Raw genomic sequence first — 20,000 nt, 5'->3', positions numbered from 1 at the left:
AATACATCACATAAACCAGATATTTGTAATATATCCTACAGCCTAGTAAACTCATTATGTAAAGTAAAATGTGTCTGGCTCAAGTGTTTTGAGGCTCAGATATTAAGTATAGTCTTATGACTATAAATGTATGGCTCTACTTTCTTAAGTTCTGGAACCAGTGTAGTTTCCTGTGTGCTCGGTTCCTAGACCAGGCTCTAATAGCAAAAGTGTCGTACATAGCCTGTATAAAGAGTTCTTAATCACACTCCTTGTCACATTTTTCCTTGTTGCACTTGGTCATTAGCAGATTACTTTTTAATAAAACACACAGGATTCCACAGAATAGAATTTTGTTCTATAGTTCTAAGTTATAGAAATATTCATGTTAAATCCCTGATATTTGTTATAAAACAAATATAAAGGCTGTCATAGCTCCAGTGGCTACATTTATGCTATAATACTAAAATGAATAAGACACAGTAGTTTCATTAAGTTGTTTTTTTTTATAAGGTAAAGAAGCACTAAGGTTTTGGCCAGCTGTTGGGAACACTGGGCTAGTCATTAACAACAAAAACAGCAATCTTAGCCACGAAAATGCTTGTGATGCCATATCGAATCAGCCTGATTTCCACAGTGAGCAGGAAGTCCCGGGGTTCTGGCAGTGGTCGCTGCACAGACACCACTGCACCATGAGCTGTTTTCTGGATGCTAAAGAATCCTTCTGCATCACCATCCACGATAAGAAGCTGGATGTTGTCCCCAGGCACAGAACTGGATGGCCCCATGCGGAAAACAGCAGCAGGTATGGGGATGTTTTTGGGAAATGTGAGATTGTAAAAGGAGATTCTCAGGGGCAGGGTCAGGCACTCATTATTCTGCTCACAAGGCAAGCGTTCACAGTGACTGAAAAGGTACGATGTAGCATGAAATTAGCAGCATAAAATGAGGCTTAAATACCAAATACTCAATAAAAATGGGAGGTTCTTATTAAAAACCACATGCTTTTGTCAGATTGTCAGCCATTCAGAAAAAAAGATTTTGTTCCTAGTCCATGCTATGAAATGGTTTCAAAACAGGTCCCTAACCCTATTTTTTTAAGCAAACAATCTTCCAGGTGTAAAGGAGAATAAATCCTTCTCGTATACTTCTAGAATAGAAGTATAAGATACTCACCTCTCTGTTGCATGCCGGTATTTGGGTGGACACTCAAACGTCAAGCAGCGAAATCCACCCAAGATATTGAAGCAGCTCTGTGTAGCAGAACAGTTGTGCGTTCCTGTTGCACACTCATCAATGTCTGCACACAAGTTATTGCCATCTCGAGATGTCACATACCTCTCGATTACATACCTTCATAGTTTTAAACTTATTGATTGCTTAAAATCCATCTTTAATTTTCTTTCTTGCAGAATGATATGCTACATATGCGAAGGAAAATCTACACAATCATATGATAATCGTATGATATTTTAAAAACTTTACCCAAGCAGGTGCGTCCAGTGGGGGAGAGTGAGTAGCCTGTTGGGGGACAGGTACATTCATAGCTACCAGGTGTGTTCAAGCAATGATACGAGCAAACTTTACCCCCAGAGGTCAAGGCACATTCATCAATATCTAGCAAAAAAGAATAGAAAGAAATAGGAAAGAAATTATCATTTTATAATTACCATATTTTAAAGATTTAGACTTAATCCATACTAGTCTGTTACTCACAGGCAGAAAAGTCCACTAAAACGAACTGCTACTTTATTTGCATACAACTTTTAGTCACAAATGGATCTCCAGGTCATTCTCCTGAAGATATCTTACCTTCACATGTATGTCCGTCGGTGTTGTTGAGCTGGTAGCCACGGTGACAGTAACACTGGTAGGAGCCATAAACATTCACACACTCCTGGCTACATGGGCTGTTCTTACATTCATCCACATCTATAGGAGGGATCAGATACTGTTCACAACAACACAGTGAATTATACCAACATGACCTATCCTGGGTAATTACGAACCCACCTTCACAGCTCTTGCCATCACTGGCCAGCTTAAACCCAGGATGACAGCTGCACAGGTACGATCCTGGAGTGTTGTCACATTTATGAGCACACAGGTGCCCCTGATAGATCCTGCATTCATCATTGTCTAAGAGGAAGATTTAAGAATAATTCTCAGTAGATATTTACACCATATATAATGCAAAATGCCAGGCAGGAAATGCTGGTCTTACCCTCGCAGGATTTGCTGATGCTATTAAACACAAATCCAGAACGACAGTCACAGCGGAAAGAGCCCAGAAGGTTTACACAGTCATGGCCCTGACAGCCACTGTCTGGTCTGTTGCACTCATCCACATCTTATAGAAATGTGAGAAATTATCTTAAGAGGAACTTTTCATTTGATGTTCATGTTCTTAGTAATAAATGTTCTATTAAACAAAATCAGATTTGTGAATATTTTGAGGAAGCAAATTCAGTGTGTGCATATTGTCCAAAAGAGTTGAGGTCAGTACGAGTAAATGTTTTCTACATTTCTGGCTTCTGTTTATTTTCTTATGTCCTCAAAATGAGTTTCCCCTAGCTGGAATAGAGCCAAATCTATGCAAAAGTCATAAAATTATACATGAATATAGTATTTCAAAGAAGCCTTTCAACTGGTTAAATAAGAAGAGGAATTTCTACAGGGAAGAGGAATTACAGAAACAGGAATTAATTTCTTTACCTATGCAGAGTGTGCCCTCTTTGTTCAAGTGATAACCACGTCCACAGGTCACTGAGAACCTCTGGCATGTGTAGGAACCCACGGTGTTTACACATGTTTGATCAGGTTGGCATGGGCTCTTATCATGGAAACACTCATTTATGTCTGAGAAATAGAGCAAGCACTGAATGACTGCTGACGTCAAAAAGTACTGAGGAGTGTATTATTGCATTATATAAAGTTTCACATAGACATGTATCTAACCAATGCAGTTTCCGACAGCATCCTGGATAAATCCGACCCCACACTGATATCGGGGATGGCAGCGAAATGACCCAACAGTGTTCTGACACATGAATTCATGTCCACAGTTATGAGTTTCCAGCAGACATTCATCGATATCTAACAGAAATGAAATAGAACCGAGAACTGAATGCACTATATCACTTTAACATTAAGAATAATGAGATAGGGCTTTAGGTTAACCTTGGCAGGTATTGGTGTTAGTCAGCTCATATCCTGTGCCACAGCCGGTTTCTCTCTGACAGCGGTATGAGCCCTCAGTGTTGATGCATCTCTCACCTGGCCTGCAGCTATGAGCGCCCGACAGACACTCATTGTAATCTGATGATACAAGGATTTCTCTCTGACCAAGGTCAATTTACTAGATATTGAATATTTAATATGTTTTATCATTAAGTGTAACAATACAGGATTTAATATATTTATATTATTAAATATTATACTTTATGCTCTAAATATATACTGCACATATTGGTTCATCTCCAAAATCTTTCTATGATTACAAAATTCTTTACATTTAATGTCCTTGGGCAAAAAATGAATCTTATAAAATTGTGCAACTGAATTCTAAATAATCCCAAAAAGTTATGCTAGAGGCAAGATGTTTGAACTCAGTACTGGGATTGTAATTCACCATTTGGTAATAATGAAAATAACTTTTGTGTGTAGAAAAACTGAATCAGGAAAAAAATATGGGGAAAAGCATTTTTAATAGTTTCACCTGCAGTGGAAAGCAAAGTGCTAAACTTACCCTCACAGTTATAGCCATCAGATTTAAGGTGGAAACCTCTCAGGCAGTCACAAGAACCATTACCCACACAAAGCTGAGAGCATCTTGTTACTCCTTCTATGTGAAACAGAAATCTCAGAAGGTAAGTTTTCACTTCCTCAGTTATGAAAAATGAATACAAATGTTCATAACATTATTGTTATACCAACAACGAGTGGAACAAGTGACACACACGATAACTGCTAGAGTGAAGTGCAAAACATGATTGCATCTCTTTCCTTAAGAGACTTATTTTGAGGAGCTCTTGTGCTTTTTTTAATCTGTTTTTGGGTTCATCACCTCTTCTGTGACTCACAGAGCATCTGTCTCTCATGCTGCCGACCCCAAGTTTAAGACCCAGCCCTGACAGGTTGTCGTCAGAGAATAATTCATACCTGCACACAAGTCAATTCCCTGGGTATTACCTCCAACGCCGTTGCTGGTGTTATTCAGCAGAGGTGACACTGTGTGAGAGATTACGGAAACGGTTTCATTAGTTCATTCAAAGACGACTTGGAATGAGCAAATTACAGATTATCTGGATGTGTTCTTTACACTCTTGTATACATGGTGTATAAAATGAATAAAAGGAATATTAAAGACAGGATGGCAGTCTTTCATTGCAGTACTAAGGATTTTATAAATGTCACTGAAGCATAAGTACCGAATCTTACTATGCAGCGTTGTATATACATTTATATTACTGGTGAAAGCTTTCTGATATTCAGTCGGTTGCACTACAGGCACAAAGTATTGAAGCATTTCAGAACAATTAAATAATTAAGTGCGTCGCTCATAAATTTAGGTAGATTGACTCTCGTAGGTGATAAAGTGATTTAACGTATGTTTCAGTAAATCAGTGGCTTAAAATGTCAAACCTAACAGATCTATTTTCAACATTTTATAAATATTTTATCTATTCTCCCATTTTTCTTTTACCGGACAAATATTATATTATGAAGTATATCCATGATATATGATTGTCCATGATGTATGAGATTCTTGGTCATATTCTGCATGTTGTCCCTAGAAAACATTCTTTTTTAACAACTATTTTGTGGCTGCTGGTTCTGTAATGTAGGTCATTTTGAGAAACCTAAAAGAAACTCAAGGTGACTGGACAAGCTTGTGTGTTGTGTAAGCTTAAAGGCTTGTATCAGTTCATGTAGATCATGTAATTTGAGGAAATTACTTTTGTCTCAGCACTCAGGTACCTTGGTGAGTTAATCCACGTTGTTTTTCTACACAGCACGCACGTGCAACATTCCTGCAGTGAACAGTGACAGAAATGTGCAGCTCACAGGTATAATTCTCTTTCTGAGCCAGCAGCCCGAGCACACAGCACTCACAGCACATCTGGTCGAAAACATCAGGAAAGGGACTAGTTTATAAATGGCATGTCTGACAACTTTTTGTGAAGCCTTGAATATTACTAGCATGTTCCAGATTATAAAAGAAACAGGCACACACCTTGGCAGTGTTGACTTTATAGGAGTCTGTCTGAAATAAGAAGTCACACACTCCAGTTCTTTTGGCACTTTTCATGCCGTTGGTACAGAGATTTTCCTTCAGTGCAGCGTGACAGCATTGCTTCTGAGCCATCCTAGCAGAGAACAGGAAAAATACAGACCAGAATATATGATCTTTTCTTAATATACCGTATATAAAATTAGAAAATTTGGCAATCATGTAATACCAAAAATTATAGTTCAATTAAACATGGAGCCTTTAGGATCAGATTTGTAAAATTGTTAAAATCCCACTTGCCCTTTGTCCTATAAACATGTATCATATCCTCTTTTAATAATAATATTGAAATATACTATTCTCTTTTTAACTCAAACTACGTTTACTTATCTTTTAAATATAACTACTTAAAATACTTTTATATCAAATTTAAAATGCAATTGTTCATAACATTTAGCACATTTAGACTCACATGTACTCTAAATATGACACTAGTATGATTTATTGCTATAAATAAGTAAGTGTAACAAGTGTTTTAGAAAAGAATCAAATAATCAATGTTCTGATGCAGCCTGGTGTGCAGTAGAGCTTTACTTTTGCCTCTTAAACAGCTGATACTAGAAACAGATAAATGCCAAACTTGCTCACACAAAGCAACACCATGTTTAACCAGTTTATGTAGAGAGAAGAAGAGTGTGTGTGTGCGTGCGTGTGTGTGTGTGTGTGTGTGTGTGTGTGTGTGTGTGTGTGTGTGTGTGTGTGCGTGCGTGCGTGCCTGTGTGTGTGCGTGCGTAAAATGGGAGGGTGAATGTGTGTGTGAATAAATAGGCACTTGTGGACCATGAGTTCCTTTATGTCTAAAAACGAATAGCTTCAGGAGCATTTGAACATGAAAGGCCTGAGCTTGTTACAAAATCTCATGAAGAATTGACAAGCTTTAAGCTATAATTTATATTTATATATTGGTGGATTCTAGTCAGCAAATTCACCACACTTTCAATCTTATCAACACAGCACCAATTTTAAGACATGTTACATACTCCTGTTTTTAGAGTTCAGCACATCCATCATGGCTCTGAATCTATAACAGTTGATCATAAATGTCTTACAGAACACAGCACTGTTGTGCCCAGCAGTCAACCAGCTGTTTGAAACTATGCAGAAGTTATTGCTTTTCTTAAAAAAAAAACTTCAACATGGCATTTAAGGTGTTAACAGTTGTAATGAAGGCCCAAACCAGGTGTTTTCTTACCTGCAGATGGAGGAGGGGGAGAAGGGAAAGAAAGCACAGTGCTGATTCTTCAGACCATATTCTCTCCCATTTTTACAGCACATCTCCAAAGGCATCTGCTCATGGCCAAGCACTAAAGAAATTAGGATGATGTTTACAAACTGTTTCATGTCATTTACTGCATTTGGCAGATGCCATTATCCAGAGCGGCAAAATATTTTTTAAAGAGGTCTAAGATCCACACCAAAGTGCAGAATATGAGCAAATCTGTTTGACCTTGACATTCAAAGCTGGACTTTTCCGAGCAGTTTGGTATTTCTGAGACAGGTAGTTCTCTGTTATAACAGACCACATCCCATATGTCTGCAGAATAATATGACTTTAAACATGTCTCCTCAAGTCTGTACTGTGCCCAGCATGACCTTTAACTAAGACTTCTGAAATACACACAGAACTCCTGATGACCAAAACCTGAAGAAAAACCTGAAAACAAACGTTTGTGGTTAGAAAATAAAAAGTGTTTTAAATTTACCTTGTCCTGAAAGAACTCTGTAGACAGCGTATAACACAAAGAACTGAATGATAGCCATCATGCGCTTTGATTCATTTCCACTCGTGACCAGAGAGAAGTGTCTGCCACCTGGTTATGTGTCTCATGCCACACCCCCCACTATCCCCAACACAATGATGTAATCGTCTTCCTAAATATATATAGAAGGGAAGGGATTGTCAGCCAGGAGACAACTGACAAGCAGACATATTTCCCTCTGGAGATTTTAGCCAGAATTAACCTTTTGTTGGGTCAAGTTATGCTTCATAACAAAACCCATTAAAAGAAAGGAATATGTAGATTTGGTGAAATTGAGATTCAGGAACCAGCTACTCTATGAAAGGTGATGCATACTACAGAAAACAGCCTGATAAAAAGCAGAAAATTGGTTTAAAGGGCTTGAGTGGTAAGATATCTTGTGGACTAAATGTAACTTCTTCACCTCCTTCTCACTTGCTGACAAGATTATAAATGATGAGCAGATGTATGTTGCTATTGTGAATTCTATTGTAATACTATTGCTATTGTGAAGTCTCTGATGCGATGAGACCAAATGTTAACTTCTGTCTACTAGAGATAACACATCTTGATTGCTGACATGCCAGCGAAAGGAAAGGTGGACTGTAACTTTCTACCATGCATCATGACAAAAAAGGTTGAATGTGAACAGAATAAACCAGAGGTCAGACAGTATTAAAAGTGGTGTTGTCAATCTGATCTCGCAATAATGCACACGACAAGGTGTTTTATCACACGAAGGCCCATGATGCCGTTATTCAACATGATTGACATGATTGAGTCACTTCTGAGTAGTCATGTCACAGATAAAGGAACAGTCTAATCACGGCACTATATGCTTCCATCTGAGCAAAAGCACACAGCCAGCTTTTCTTAGAAGTACTGTAGCTACAGCTTATCTAACTTATATTTTTCGTCCTTTTAAAAAGTCTAATTAAATTTTCAGGTCAAAAAACTCTATACAAGCAATAATTTAATTTTAGAAGACTTTTGATTCTTTTTTTTTTTTTTTTTACACATTTACAACAGAACAGTTTATGTTAGAAACTTGACCAAAGTGACAAAAAAGTTAATGTGCTGGATGAGCCCTTGAAAGAACATTTTTAGAAAGAAAATGTCCCAGAAAGAACAAGATAACTGTAAATAATTGTAGTGTCTAACCCTTTATACCTGTGTTCTAGAAAACTCTCGTGATATCTTGTGAAAATTAAAATGTGGTATGGGGATGAGGTAGCCTAGTGGTTAAGGTGTTGGGCTACCAATCGGAAGGTTGTGAGTTTGATTCCTACATCCACCAAGCTGCCACTGCTGGGCCCCTGTGCATGGCCCTTAACCCTCAATTGCTCAGTTGTATAAAAATGAGATAAAATGTAAGTCACTCTGGATAAGGGCGTCTGCTGTAAATGTAACAGTTCATAATTTTGAAGACTGATAAATGTTGAAAAGATGTTAATGAAACTGGTGCCATAATAAATCATAAATCATCATAATAAATTCAGGATGGTTGATGGTTCAGAGCCTGTCCCAGAAACATCTAGTGTGAGGGAATAGACCTTTAAAAAACAACAGTCTAACAACCATGTGCACACCTTCACACCTCAGGACAATATAGATTCGCTAATACATCTACTGGCATATTTTTTAGGATTGGGACAAAACCCGAGAACACATAGGAAACAGAAGCTAAGGCTGAGGATGGAACTACAATTAATTAGATATTATAATATAATGATTAATTAACTATTAATTAATTAATCATTAATAACAATTAATTTTATATAGTATAATATTTTTCAAGATTTTTTTATTTTACATTTTACCCAGCAGTTCATTCAAGCCGCACTAGGTGGCGGGTGCGTCAAACAGCTGGAGTTACATCTTCTGTCAGGGATGAACTGTACAGGCGAGACAGGCAGTTGCCTAGGGCACAAAGTGACTGGGGTGCTGCAAGATTTATTTAAGATTGTTTGTTCGTTCGTTTGTTTGTTTGTTTTTTGTTTGTTTATTTGCCATCTTGTGACCGTTATGCACTCCTTTCTGCCAGTTAACATAATTTTTGTACTCATCAATCATCAAACTGATTAAAATATTGTGAGAATAAAATAAAAGTGACATCAACAAAAAAATCATAGAATTCACCAGCTTTGAACAGCTTTATGGTCGGGTCTTTATATTTAGGGCAAGAACATTATTCACATTTATATTATTTTCTGTGGAGTGTCACCCAAATGAGGATGAGCATTTCTGCATTATGACCATTATAATACATGCACGGTGAAGTAAGAAATATTGGTAGTGTTTCTCGATAATACGAGAATTCCAGTTATAATGTGACCCCTTTCTCGTTTAAACTTGATAATATCTCATTAAAATGAGATAATTTACCTATGAACTTTCACGATGTCAGTGTCACACACACACACACACACACACACACACACACACACACACACACACACAAATCAACTGTATGGACTGACAATGTCCCACATCCAGTGACACCCCAGAAACGTTTAATGGGGTGGCCAGAGGGGGCCACAGAAAATCTTGGGGTAGCACCAAAAAAAAAAAAAAATCAGTGTTGTGTGTGTTATACTTGTTTAGTTTAGTTTCTGGTTAGTGTAAAAATATGACATTAAAGCTGTAGTCCATAACTTTTTGGTTAAAATTTATCCAAAATCAATTATTTCTTTCTTTCTTTCTTTCTTTCTTTCTTATGACTATCTTACTATCTATGACCATTTCTGTCTATCTATCTATCTATCAATCACCATTTCTATCTGGAAATACCTATCTGTTCTACCTCTGTATAAAGATGTGTATCCAGAAGTGTATGCTGCTCTGCAGAGGAACGAACCAGTTCCACAATTAAGTGTGCTGTGGAATCTCAACCCCTACATCGATGATGGACTTTTGAGGGTTGGAGGACATTTGAGGCATGCTTCTCTTGAGACCGAGGTAAACAATCCAGTCATCCTCTCTAAACAAAGCCACATCACCAAACTGCTAGTGAGTTACTACCACTCCAGTGTGCACCATCAAGGATTACAACTCACAGAAGGAGCAATTAGATTGGCTGGCTTGTGGATTGTACGAGCAAAAAGATTTATAATCTCCATCCTTCACTTCTGTGTGACATGCCGCAGACTCAGAGGAAAGTTAGAAGTCCAAAAGATGGCGGACCTCCCACCTGAGCGGCTTAGTATGTCTTCTCCATTCACGTACGTGGGGTTAGACATTTTCGGTCTATGGACAGTGGTCACTCGATGCAGGGGTGGTGTGGCAGAGAACAAAAGGTGGGCCATACTTACATGTATGAGCATATGAACAGTCCACATTGCAGTCATAGAATCTAAGACCTCTGCCAGTTGCATCAATGACGAAGGTTTTTTGCAGTCAGAGGACCAGCTAAACAGCTTAGATCAGACCGAGGAACCAACTTCATTGGAGCTAGTCAAGAACTAGGCATGCAGCCAACGAAAGAGGATGATGGCAGAAGTGTCAGCAATCATAAATGCTAGACCTCTGGTTCCTGTTTCATCAGATCCCAATGCTCCATGCGTGCTCACTCCGGCAATGCCTTTAACCCAGATACCAGGAGTATCTGCCCCAAATGAGAACTACACTGAAAGACATCCTGAAATGCCAATGGAAACGAGTACAAGCACTGGATAACGAGTTCTGGAGCCGATGGTGAAAAGAATACAATAGTACGCTCCGACCTTGACGCAAGTGGTATGAGGCTCACCGGAACATGCGAGCTGACTCAGTTGCCAAGGAATGACTGGCCTCTAGGCTTAATCATGTCTGTCCTTCCGAGCAGTGATGAAAAGGTTTGCAAGGTAGATGTCAAGACATCCGAAAATGGTAATATGAAAACATTCTTAAGGCCTATTTCTGAAGTGGTCTTCTGCTAGCCAAAGATGACTAAGCAGAGACCAGGACAGAACTGTTACAGCGGCATTAATGATGCCAAGTGGGGAGTGTTCTGCCTCTGTTAGAGGCTGTGTATAATTTATGATGGACATTTGCATTTACATTCATCTTATTTTTGTAATTGCTTAATGTTCGATATGCTTTTCATATTCCATTCACTTTTACCCGCCGCTTATGTGTAACTTTGTATAGAAGGACTTTTATTTTGACGCGTATCTGCGAGCACGGCATGTTGGGTAACCAGGTAGCAGCGAGCATGGTGTAGTGCACGCTGAGCGTATGTTTGAGTTGCATCCAGGTTAAAAGTTAATCCTTCTTCAAAATGCTACAGAAGCACCGGTTGTAAGTCTATATTTAAAAAAAAATCTCTATGGCACATAACATTAAAGTGTATGTTTAGTCTAATCACTTTATAATCGGAGATGTTTGCTATTGCTGAACTGCGCTACAGTGTTGTAGTACTCGAGACCATCTTTTAATGGTCTTGGTCTTGTCATGGACTCGCGAACATTTTGACTCGGTCTCGACTCGTACTCGAATACATTTGTAATCGGACTTATTCACGAGTTCACACGAGTCCCAAATAAAAAAAATATATTACTTTTTCTTTAAACTGATGTAAGATTGACACGAACAGTGATTGGTGATTTTTTGCGCGCATCAGACTGGCGCGAGGTCAGACGACCTGAGGAGGTTATTTGCAGTCACTGGCTGTAATCTAATTGTTTTTAAAATGTCTGCACCAGTGGAGAGAATTTTTAATCGGGGTGGATTAATCATGAGGCCACATCGTGCTCGTCTGGGTAACAGGATGGTGTTCTCACTTATTTTTTGAAAAGCAATTATACCCATCTGTAATCTTCAAAACTTTTAGAAATGCACATAATTCAAGGCAAATTCAGTAGTTAACCTTGAAAGTTAAAAGTTGTTATGTTAGTTTAACATGTGGTACAGTAATGTTATGTGTACTAGAATTGTCATGTAGGCTAGTAAATTGCAGTTGTGTTATACATGTACTGGTGGTACTGGCTGTAATTGTTTGTAATAACATTGTCTTTATATGTCATATTATGTGGCAATTGTTTCCTTTTTGCCCTCAACTGACATCATTTTTTAACCAATGTGAGTAATATACAGTATTAATGGTGTATGCGGCTTTTCTGATTGAGCTTGTTGCTCATTTTTATTGCTTCCACCAAAAATTTAACATATGCTTGAGGGTTACTTTTAAGTCTTTTCTCAGACCCAACTTTATGTGGACTCGGACTTGATTCGGACTCTACCTTCTCTGGTCTCGGTCTTGACTCGGACTCAACCCTCTCTGGACTCGGTCTTGACTCGGACTCGAATGAGCCGATCTCGAATACAACACTGCTGTGCTAGCATGCTACATTAGCCATGTAGTGTAGATCTTTTGTATAGATTCTGTTTGCTACACTGTTAATGAGTATAATGCTATTTTGCATTTTAATAAGTTTATTTCTTTCATTTCATTTTTACTCGATTCATTGACCTGTGAGTTTGCCCTGGTACTGCAAAAGTATCATTAAAGGAGCAAGGCGCTCATTTCCTGGCTCTTGAACGGAGTTTGGCTTGCTGTTTATTTTTATTAACGCTTGATAGCAAAACATATAAAGAGAACAGTACAGTAAAAAAAATGCAGTAGAAGCAGATGATTAAAAAGTCATGGATCAACAGACATCAGAAGGACATACAGATGCAAGCATGGAAACTGAAGCAAACAGTGGAAAGGAAAAAGCACCTTCAGAGGTCAGATCAAAATGTACATCATCTAGCACTCAATCTTCAGTTGTTTGTGCTGCCGCTAAAGCTAGAGCCTCAGCAGAAGCTGCACGTGCTAGGATGGCATTTGCACAAAAACAACTAGAAATTAAAAAAGAAAAAAGCCAGTCTGGAACAGGAAAGAGCTATGGTGGAAGCAAGTCTTGAAACATTGAAAATGAAAAAGAAGCTGCTGCTGCTATTGCAGAATGCTTTAGAATCAGCTGAAGTAGCAATGGAAGGTGGTGATAGTCGTAGTGGAAAGAGCACACTTATCACATGTGATTTCAAGAAGAACAAAGGAATATGTTATCTTCTCTTTCCCACCCTCAGATGCCACAGCTTCTGACCGGATCTCAGCATGTCTGGCAGAAATTTCATCATGGATGACTGCTCATCAGTTAAAGCTCAATCCTAGCAAAACTGAACTGCTGTTCATACCAGGTGATTCATCCCCAGGTCATCATCTTGCTATATCCTTGCACAACGATCTGATCTCCCCTTCAGCCACAGCTCACAACCTTAGGGTAACCATGGACAATCAACTGTCCTTTTCCTCTCATGTTGCTAATGTGACTCGCTCATGTCGGTTTCTTCTCTACAACATTAGAAGGATTCGACCATTTTTGTCCACACAGGCTGCTCAGGTACTTGGTCAGTCTCTTGTCATTTCTAGTCTGGATTACTGCTATGCACTGCTGGCAGGTCTACCTATGAACGCAATCCGTCCTCTGCAAATGATCCAAAATGCAGCTGCCCGGCTTGTTTTCAACCTGCCAAAGTTCTCACATACCACCCCGCTGCTGCGATCCCTCCACTGGCTTCCGGTAGCTGCACGCATCAGATTCAAAACACTGATGCTGGCCTACAAAGCCAAAAATGGACCAGCTCCCTCTTACCTCAAAGCCCTCATCATTCCTCGCACTGCACCCTGCAACCTCCGATCTACCAGCACTGCTCGACTGGTTCCACCATCTCTCAGGGTAAGAGGCAAGTATACTACAAGACTCTTTTCTGTTCTGGCACCAAGGTGGTGGAATGAACTTCCCCTAGAGTTCCGGACAGCTGAGTCACTGGCTATTTTCAAGCGGCGGTTGAAGACCTACTTATTCAGGAAACACTTCAACTAGCACTTCTTTCCTTATCTCCTAAAAAAAAAAAATACAACCTTTGACACTTTCATTGTAACTTTGAACAAATATTTTAAACTCATGGTATCTTAAGTATGTAACCTAGTGAACCAGCATTAATGTATTCAATGTTAGAGATTTAAGCACTTATGTACGTCGCTCTGGATAAGGGCGTTTGCCAAATGCTGTAAATGTAAATATCTGGAACACCAGACCCGGGTGAGCTCTGACTTTTCCACTTTACCTCTGAGTTTGTCATCCTGTTTAAAAGAATCAACTCCAAATTTTACCAAAAGTTCTCAGAGAGTGAGTGCTGAAGGTGACGTCAACCCTAATGCAGTTCAGGAATGGAGTCGAATAAGTGACAGTGAACGTCTGCAGAACACAAGACCTCCAGATTATCAATACGCTCTACCTCAATCCATTCCAAATGCTGCATCTAGAGTATCTCCAGGACAAAATCGTGATTATCAAGGGTGTGCAGTTCATTCAGATGTGCAGCATTACTCTCAAAGCCAAGCATCGCCTATGTTGGACATGGCAAGATTCTTAGCGCTTAGAGAACTAGTCACAACAGGGCTTACCAAGTTTTGATGACAATCCAGAAAGCTTTAGAGCTTGGGAGTCTTCATTTGTTAATGTTACACAAGATTTACAGCTCTCAGCCAACCCAACGAAGAGTTAGATTTGTTAATCAAATGGCTAGGAAAGGAATCATCAGAGCGTGTAAAAAGAATACAAGCCGTTTGTTACAAATCCACAAGCTGCTCTTCAGATGTCTTGGATGAGACTTCAAGAATGCTACTCCAGAAGTAATTGAAAGTGCCTTATTTAAGCACCTGGACAACTTTCCACTTTTATCTCCAAAAGACAATGTGAAACTCAAGGAGCTTGCAGATTTGCTCACAGAAATACTTGTCACTAAAGGAGATGCATATTTATCTGGACTGGCTTATCTTGATACTCCTCGTGGTATTAATCCCATTGTAGAGAATTTGCCAGCAAATCTACAAGAAATGTGGTTATTTGCAGGTTCACGATTCAAAGATGAAAACCGGGTCAGTTTTCCCCCATTCTCATTCTTTACCCTTTTCATTTGTAGCGCAGCTAAAGCTAGAAATGACCCTAGTTTCAAGCTTTCAAGTAGTGCCCATACAGTCATTAAAAATGAAAGATCCCTCTATAGACATGGTGATAGCAGAGTCCCTGTTTCAGTGCACAAAACAATGTATCCACAGAACCTGAAGAAGACTCTATGAATGTGAAGGAGACAAGTAAGAGATACCTGACAAAGAGCTGCTCTCTCCATAACAAACCACATCCTATGTCAAAAAGAAGAGACTTTAGAAAAATGATGACTGAGCGCAGGAATCTTCTGAAAGAAAACAAGTTGTTTCAGATGTTGCTCTTCAAGTCATATGGCAAGAGACTGTCTTGTGAGCTTAAAATGTGTAGACTGTGATTCTGATAAACAGTGTACTGCCATGCATCCTGATCTAGCTCTGCCTTTCTCCACACCTGCAAAGCAAGAACTGCATACAACACAACAGGACAACGTTACAACAGAGGTAACTTCAAGGTGTACAGAAGTTTGTGGAGAAAATGCTCAAATGCGATCCTGTGAAATAATTTGTCTGGTGCGTGTATTTCCTCATGAGCAACGGGAACAAGCAATCCTGATGTATATCATAATTGATGACCAGAGCAACCGCTCGTTGGCCAAAGGAGAGTTCTTTCAGCTTTTCGGTATCCAAGGTAACCCCTTTCCTTTTTTGCTCAGAACATGTGCTGGCTCCACACAAATGTCTGGAAGAAAAGCAGTTGGCTTCCAAATAAAGACACTGGATGGTAAGACATCACTTGATCTCCCAGCACTGATTGAGTGTAACGAGATAATGAGTCTTGCCTCAGTTCATTGTATTGTCTCGCCTCAGTTCTTTGCGACGCACATTGGAAAGAAATCCTGAGATGAATGAACAGTTTTCTGCCTTCATGGAAAAACTCTTCCAGAACCATTATGCAGAAAGGGTACCACCTGTCCATAAAGATGAAGAATGTTGGTACTTGCCCATCTTCGGAGTATGCCATCCGCAAAAACCGGTACAGGTATGGGTTGTATTTAATTCCAGCGCTCACCACCAAGGTATTTCTCTGAACAGTGTACTCCTCTCTGGCCCTGACCTGAACAATTCTCTATTAGGTGTGCTTTTGCGGTTCAGGAAAGATCATGGCAGATATCCAGAAAATGTTCTATGGTTTCCTGGTGAAGGAAGAGCACAGGAACTATTTAAGATTTTTCTGGTACAGAGACAATGACTTGAGCAAGGAAGTAGTAGAATACTGAATGAGTGCATGTTTTCAGGAACAGCCCTTCACCGGCTGTGGCTATATATGGTCTGAGGTTAGCTGCACAGCAAGGTGAAAAGAGTATGGAACTGACACTTCGTCAATAGACTTTTTTATGCGTACGGACTCGTGTCCTTTCCCAGAGAAATTGAAGTAATCAACCTGATCAAGCGCAATCAAGAATCGCTTTCTAAATTGAATCTCAAGCTCCATAAGATATCCTCAAACAAGGTTGAGGTCATGCAAGTGTTGCCCTTCTGGTCTCCAAGATCTCAGTTTTGATAATGATTGCTGGCCCAGACAAAGAAGCCTGGGTCTGTATTGGGTCATAAAAACAGATACATTCACTTTCAAAGCTTTCTAATGATAAGCCCTACCCTCATCGAGATGGTGAACAGCCTTTTTGTTCCCTTGGGGCTCGTGGCACCAGTGACGATCCAGGGAAGGGCACTGGTACATGATCTGGCTAAAGACGTGCATGAGTGGGACACCAGCCTTCCTGAAGAAAAAAGTGAGAAGAATGGAAAACCTCACATCAAAAGCTAAGTAACCTTCACATTACACGTTCATACCTACACCATTCACTTTCTAACATTTCATACACTGAGTTGTGTATCTTTTCAGATGCCTCAAACTGGGCCTTAGGGGCAGTGGCTTACCTTTGAGCTCTGACTGATGAAGGCGAGGTCAAAGTGGGTTTTGTAATGAGCAAGGCCAAGCTGTCACCGCGTTCTGAGCCAACTATCCCTCGCCTGGAGTTGTGTGGTGCAGTGCTGGCTGTAGAGATGGCTGAACACATTCTCGACGAGCTGGACCACAAGCCGAATGCTGTGAGATTCTATTGTGATAGCAAGGTAGTTTCGGGCTATGTTCTACCTGGGAGTCTTTGTTAAAAGCTGGTTCCTTCCTTATTCATCAAGTTCGTTCTTACATGTCCAGTTCCATCAGCACAGCTCGTACATGCAAAGGATGGCATCAGTGCAACAAAGTATGCACACCTGAAGAGCAGACAACAGCAAAGAGACTAATACTTTTACATGTCCACAAAGATGTGTATCCAGAAGTGTATGCTGCTCTGCAGAGGAACGAACCAGTTCCACAATTAAGTGTGCTGTGGAATCTCAACCCCTACATCGATGATGGACTTTTGAGGGTTGGAGGACATTTGAGGCATGCTTCTCTTGAGGCCGAAGTAAAGAATCCAATCATCCTCTAAACAAAGCCACATCACCAAACTGCTACCACTCCAATGTGCACCATCAAGGATTACAACTCACAGAAGGAGCAATTAGATCGGCTGGCTTGTGGATTGTACGAGCAAAAAGATTGATAAACTTCCTTCACTTCTGTGTGACATGCCGCAGACTCAGAGGAAAGTTAGAAGTCCAAAAGATGGCGGACCTCCCACCTGAGCGGCTTAGTACGTCTTCTCCATTCACGTACGTGGGGTTAGACGTTTTCGGTCTATGGACAGTGGTCACTCGATGCAGGGGTGGTGTGGCAGAGAACAAAAGGTGGGCCATACTTACATGTATGAGCATATGAGCAGTCCACATTGCAGTCATAGAATCTAAGACCTCTGCCAGTTGCATCAATGACACAGGTTTTTTGCAGTCAGAGGACCAGCTAAACAGCTTAGATCAGACCGAGGAACCAACTTCATTGGAGCTAGTCAAGAACTAGGCATGCAGCCAACGAAAGAGGATGATGGCAGAAGTGTCAGCAATCATAAATGCTAGACCTCTGGTTCCTGTTTCATCAGATCCCAATGCTCCATGCGTGCTCACTCCGGCAATGCCTTTAACCCAGATACCAGGAGTATCTGCCCCAAATGAGAACTACACTGAAAGACATCCTGAAATGCCAATGGAAACGAGTACAAGCACTGGATAACGAGTTCTGGAGCCGATGGTGAAAAGAATACAATAGTACGCTCCGACCTTGACGCAAGTGGTATGAGGCTCACCGGAACATGCGAGCTGACTCAGTTGCCAAGGAATGACTGGCCTCTAGGCTTAATCATGTCTGTCCTTCCGAGCAGTGATGAAAAGGTTTGCAAGGTAGATGTCAAGACATCCGAAAATGGTAATATGAAAACATTCTTAAGGCCTATTTCTGAAGTGGTCTTCTGCTAGCCAAAGATGACTAAGCAGAGACCAGGACAGAACTGTTACAGTGGCATTAATAATGCCAAGTGGGGAGTGTTCTGCCTCTGTTAGAGGCTGTGTATAATTTATGATGGACATTTGCATTTATATTCATCTTATTTTTGTTATTGCTTAATGTTCAATATTCCATTCACTTTTACCTGCCGCTTATGTGTAACTTTGTATAGGAGGACTTTTATTTTGACGCGTCTCTGCGATGTTGGGTAACCAGGTAGCAGCGAGCATGGTGTAGTGCACGCTGAGCGTATGTTTGAGTTGCATCCAGGTTAATTCTTCAAAATGCTACAGAAGCACCGGTTGTAAGTCTATATTAAAAATATCTCTATGGCACATAACATTAAAGTGTATGCTTAGTCTAATCACTTTATAACTGGAGATGTTTGCTGAACTGTGCTAACATCCTACATTAGCCACCTGTCTAATGAGATAGCAATCTGTTGTGTAGATTGTTTGTGTAGCTACCCTGTTGATGAGTATAATGCTATTTTGCATTTTAATAAGTTTTATTTCTTTCATTTCTTTTACAGTTTTACTCGATTCATTGACCTGTGAGTTTGCCCTGTAACTGCAAAGTTATCATTAAAGGAGCAAGGCGCTCATTTCTTGGCTTTTGAACAGAGTTTGGCTTGCTGTTTATGTTTATTAACGCTTGATAGCAAAACATATAAAGAGAACAGTATTATCTATCTATCTATGACCATTTCTATTTATCTATCTGTTTGTCTATGTATCCATACATCCAGCATTTAAATTCAAATTCATACTAGGGATGGCCACAGGGGTGGCTGTGGCCACCACTGGTTACCCCTTGGGGCACCCCTGGTGCTACTTAAGAACCACTTTTCCTGGTTCAGCACCAGTGCTTTGGCTGTCAAAAAAGAAAGAAATGCTCATTAATTCAACGCCCTCTTTTTATGAGCCAAACTGCTAGTGAGATTTTAGTTATGTAGTGCGCTTGATATGTGGTGCACTTGAATGAATGTATCAAATGCTCATTAATTCAACGCCCTCTTTTTTACCCCTTTTTTTTACCAAAAAGAACTGAGTGCTGGTTCAGAGCTAGCGCTGGTGCTGGTTCAAAGTTGGTTCCACTGGCGATCCTTCTGAACCACTTTGCCTTTCCATGGGCTAGAGAGCCGAGTCTGACGTCACTGTATACGTGTCACGTGTCCCAGCAACTTTAGCGCAGCAGCGGCAAACACAAACACATCAACAATGGCGGATGTTGCTTTACTGTTAATGCTCGTGGCATTGCGAACCTACATTAGCATCCAAACGCGGCGAATCCAACGTGTACGTGCAGCTCTGTGTAATCTATATAAACGGAGGTTGTAATCGAAAAAGTACATAACGTTATTTTATCATTAACACACAAAAATTAGTGTAGTGTGTGTTATACTTTAGTTCTGTTTCTGGTTAATGTAACAATATGACATTAAAAAAGTAATGGACTACAGATTTAGTTAAAATTTATCCAAAATCAGTTCTTTCTTTCTTATGACTATCGTTCTATCCATGACCATTTCTATCTATCTATGACAAATTATTTCATTTTAAAGAGAAAATGATCTTGTTTAAACAAGAAATTAATCACGTTATAACGTGGAAATTCATTCAATCATTTTCT

General features: G+C 39.9%; 1 protein-coding gene and 1 long non-coding RNA gene across 3 annotated transcripts; one reads left to right on the top strand and one right to left on the bottom strand.

Moving 5' to 3' along the window:
* Nucleotides 1-248: 248 nt before the first annotated feature.
* LOC113645561 (fibulin-1) lies at nucleotides 249-6,727 on the bottom strand. Its single transcript, XM_027151231.2, has 14 exons — nucleotides 6,465-6,727; nucleotides 5,216-5,348; nucleotides 4,960-5,101; nucleotides 4,141-4,209; nucleotides 3,728-3,823; nucleotides 3,160-3,297; nucleotides 2,938-3,075; nucleotides 2,695-2,838; nucleotides 2,204-2,329; nucleotides 1,993-2,118; nucleotides 1,792-1,911; nucleotides 1,465-1,596; nucleotides 1,156-1,279; nucleotides 249-885 (listed from the first exon to the last, which is right to left on the bottom strand). Exons 1-14 carry the CDS (start codon nucleotides 6,611-6,613, stop codon nucleotides 537-539), a joined length of 1,986 nt encoding a protein of 661 aa, XP_027007032.1. The 5' UTR covers nucleotides 6,614-6,727; the 3' UTR covers nucleotides 249-536.
* Nucleotides 6,728-10,137: 3,410 nt separating this feature from the next.
* LOC113645802 lies at nucleotides 10,138-18,992 on the top strand. Of its 2 annotated transcripts, XR_003441302.2 has the most exons (3): nucleotides 10,160-11,289; nucleotides 16,636-18,672; nucleotides 18,901-18,992. It is a non-coding gene; the product is annotated as an uncharacterized LOC113645802 (long non-coding RNA). The 2 variants fall into 2 exon arrangements; XR_003441301.2 differs by having other exon boundaries at nucleotides 10,138-11,289; nucleotides 16,636-18,992.
* The last annotated feature ends 1,008 nt before the right edge of the window (nucleotides 18,993-20,000 follow it).

Source organism: Tachysurus fulvidraco, chromosome 19, assembly GCF_022655615.1.
Source record: "Tachysurus fulvidraco isolate hzauxx_2018 chromosome 19, HZAU_PFXX_2.0, whole genome shotgun sequence".
NCBI classification, from domain to species: domain Eukaryota; kingdom Metazoa; phylum Chordata; class Actinopteri; order Siluriformes; family Bagridae; genus Tachysurus; species Tachysurus fulvidraco.
This window is presented reverse-complemented; position numbering and strand designations above follow the sequence as displayed.

Bases quoted from the DNA above. Each gene is read 5' to 3' on its own strand.
- LOC113645561 (XM_027151231.2), bottom strand. From the start codon at position 6,613: ATGAAACAGTTTGTAAACATCATCCTAATTTCTTTAGTGCTTGGCCAT. The intron at 3,076-3,159 runs GTTAACCTAAAG...CATTTCTGTTAG, and splicing joins TAACACCAATACCTGCCAAG to ATATCGATGAATGTCTGCTG. The intron at 1,912-1,992 runs GTGGGTTCGTAA...TCCCTCCTATAG, and splicing joins TGATGGCAAGAGCTGTGAAG to ATGTGGATGAATGTAAGAAC.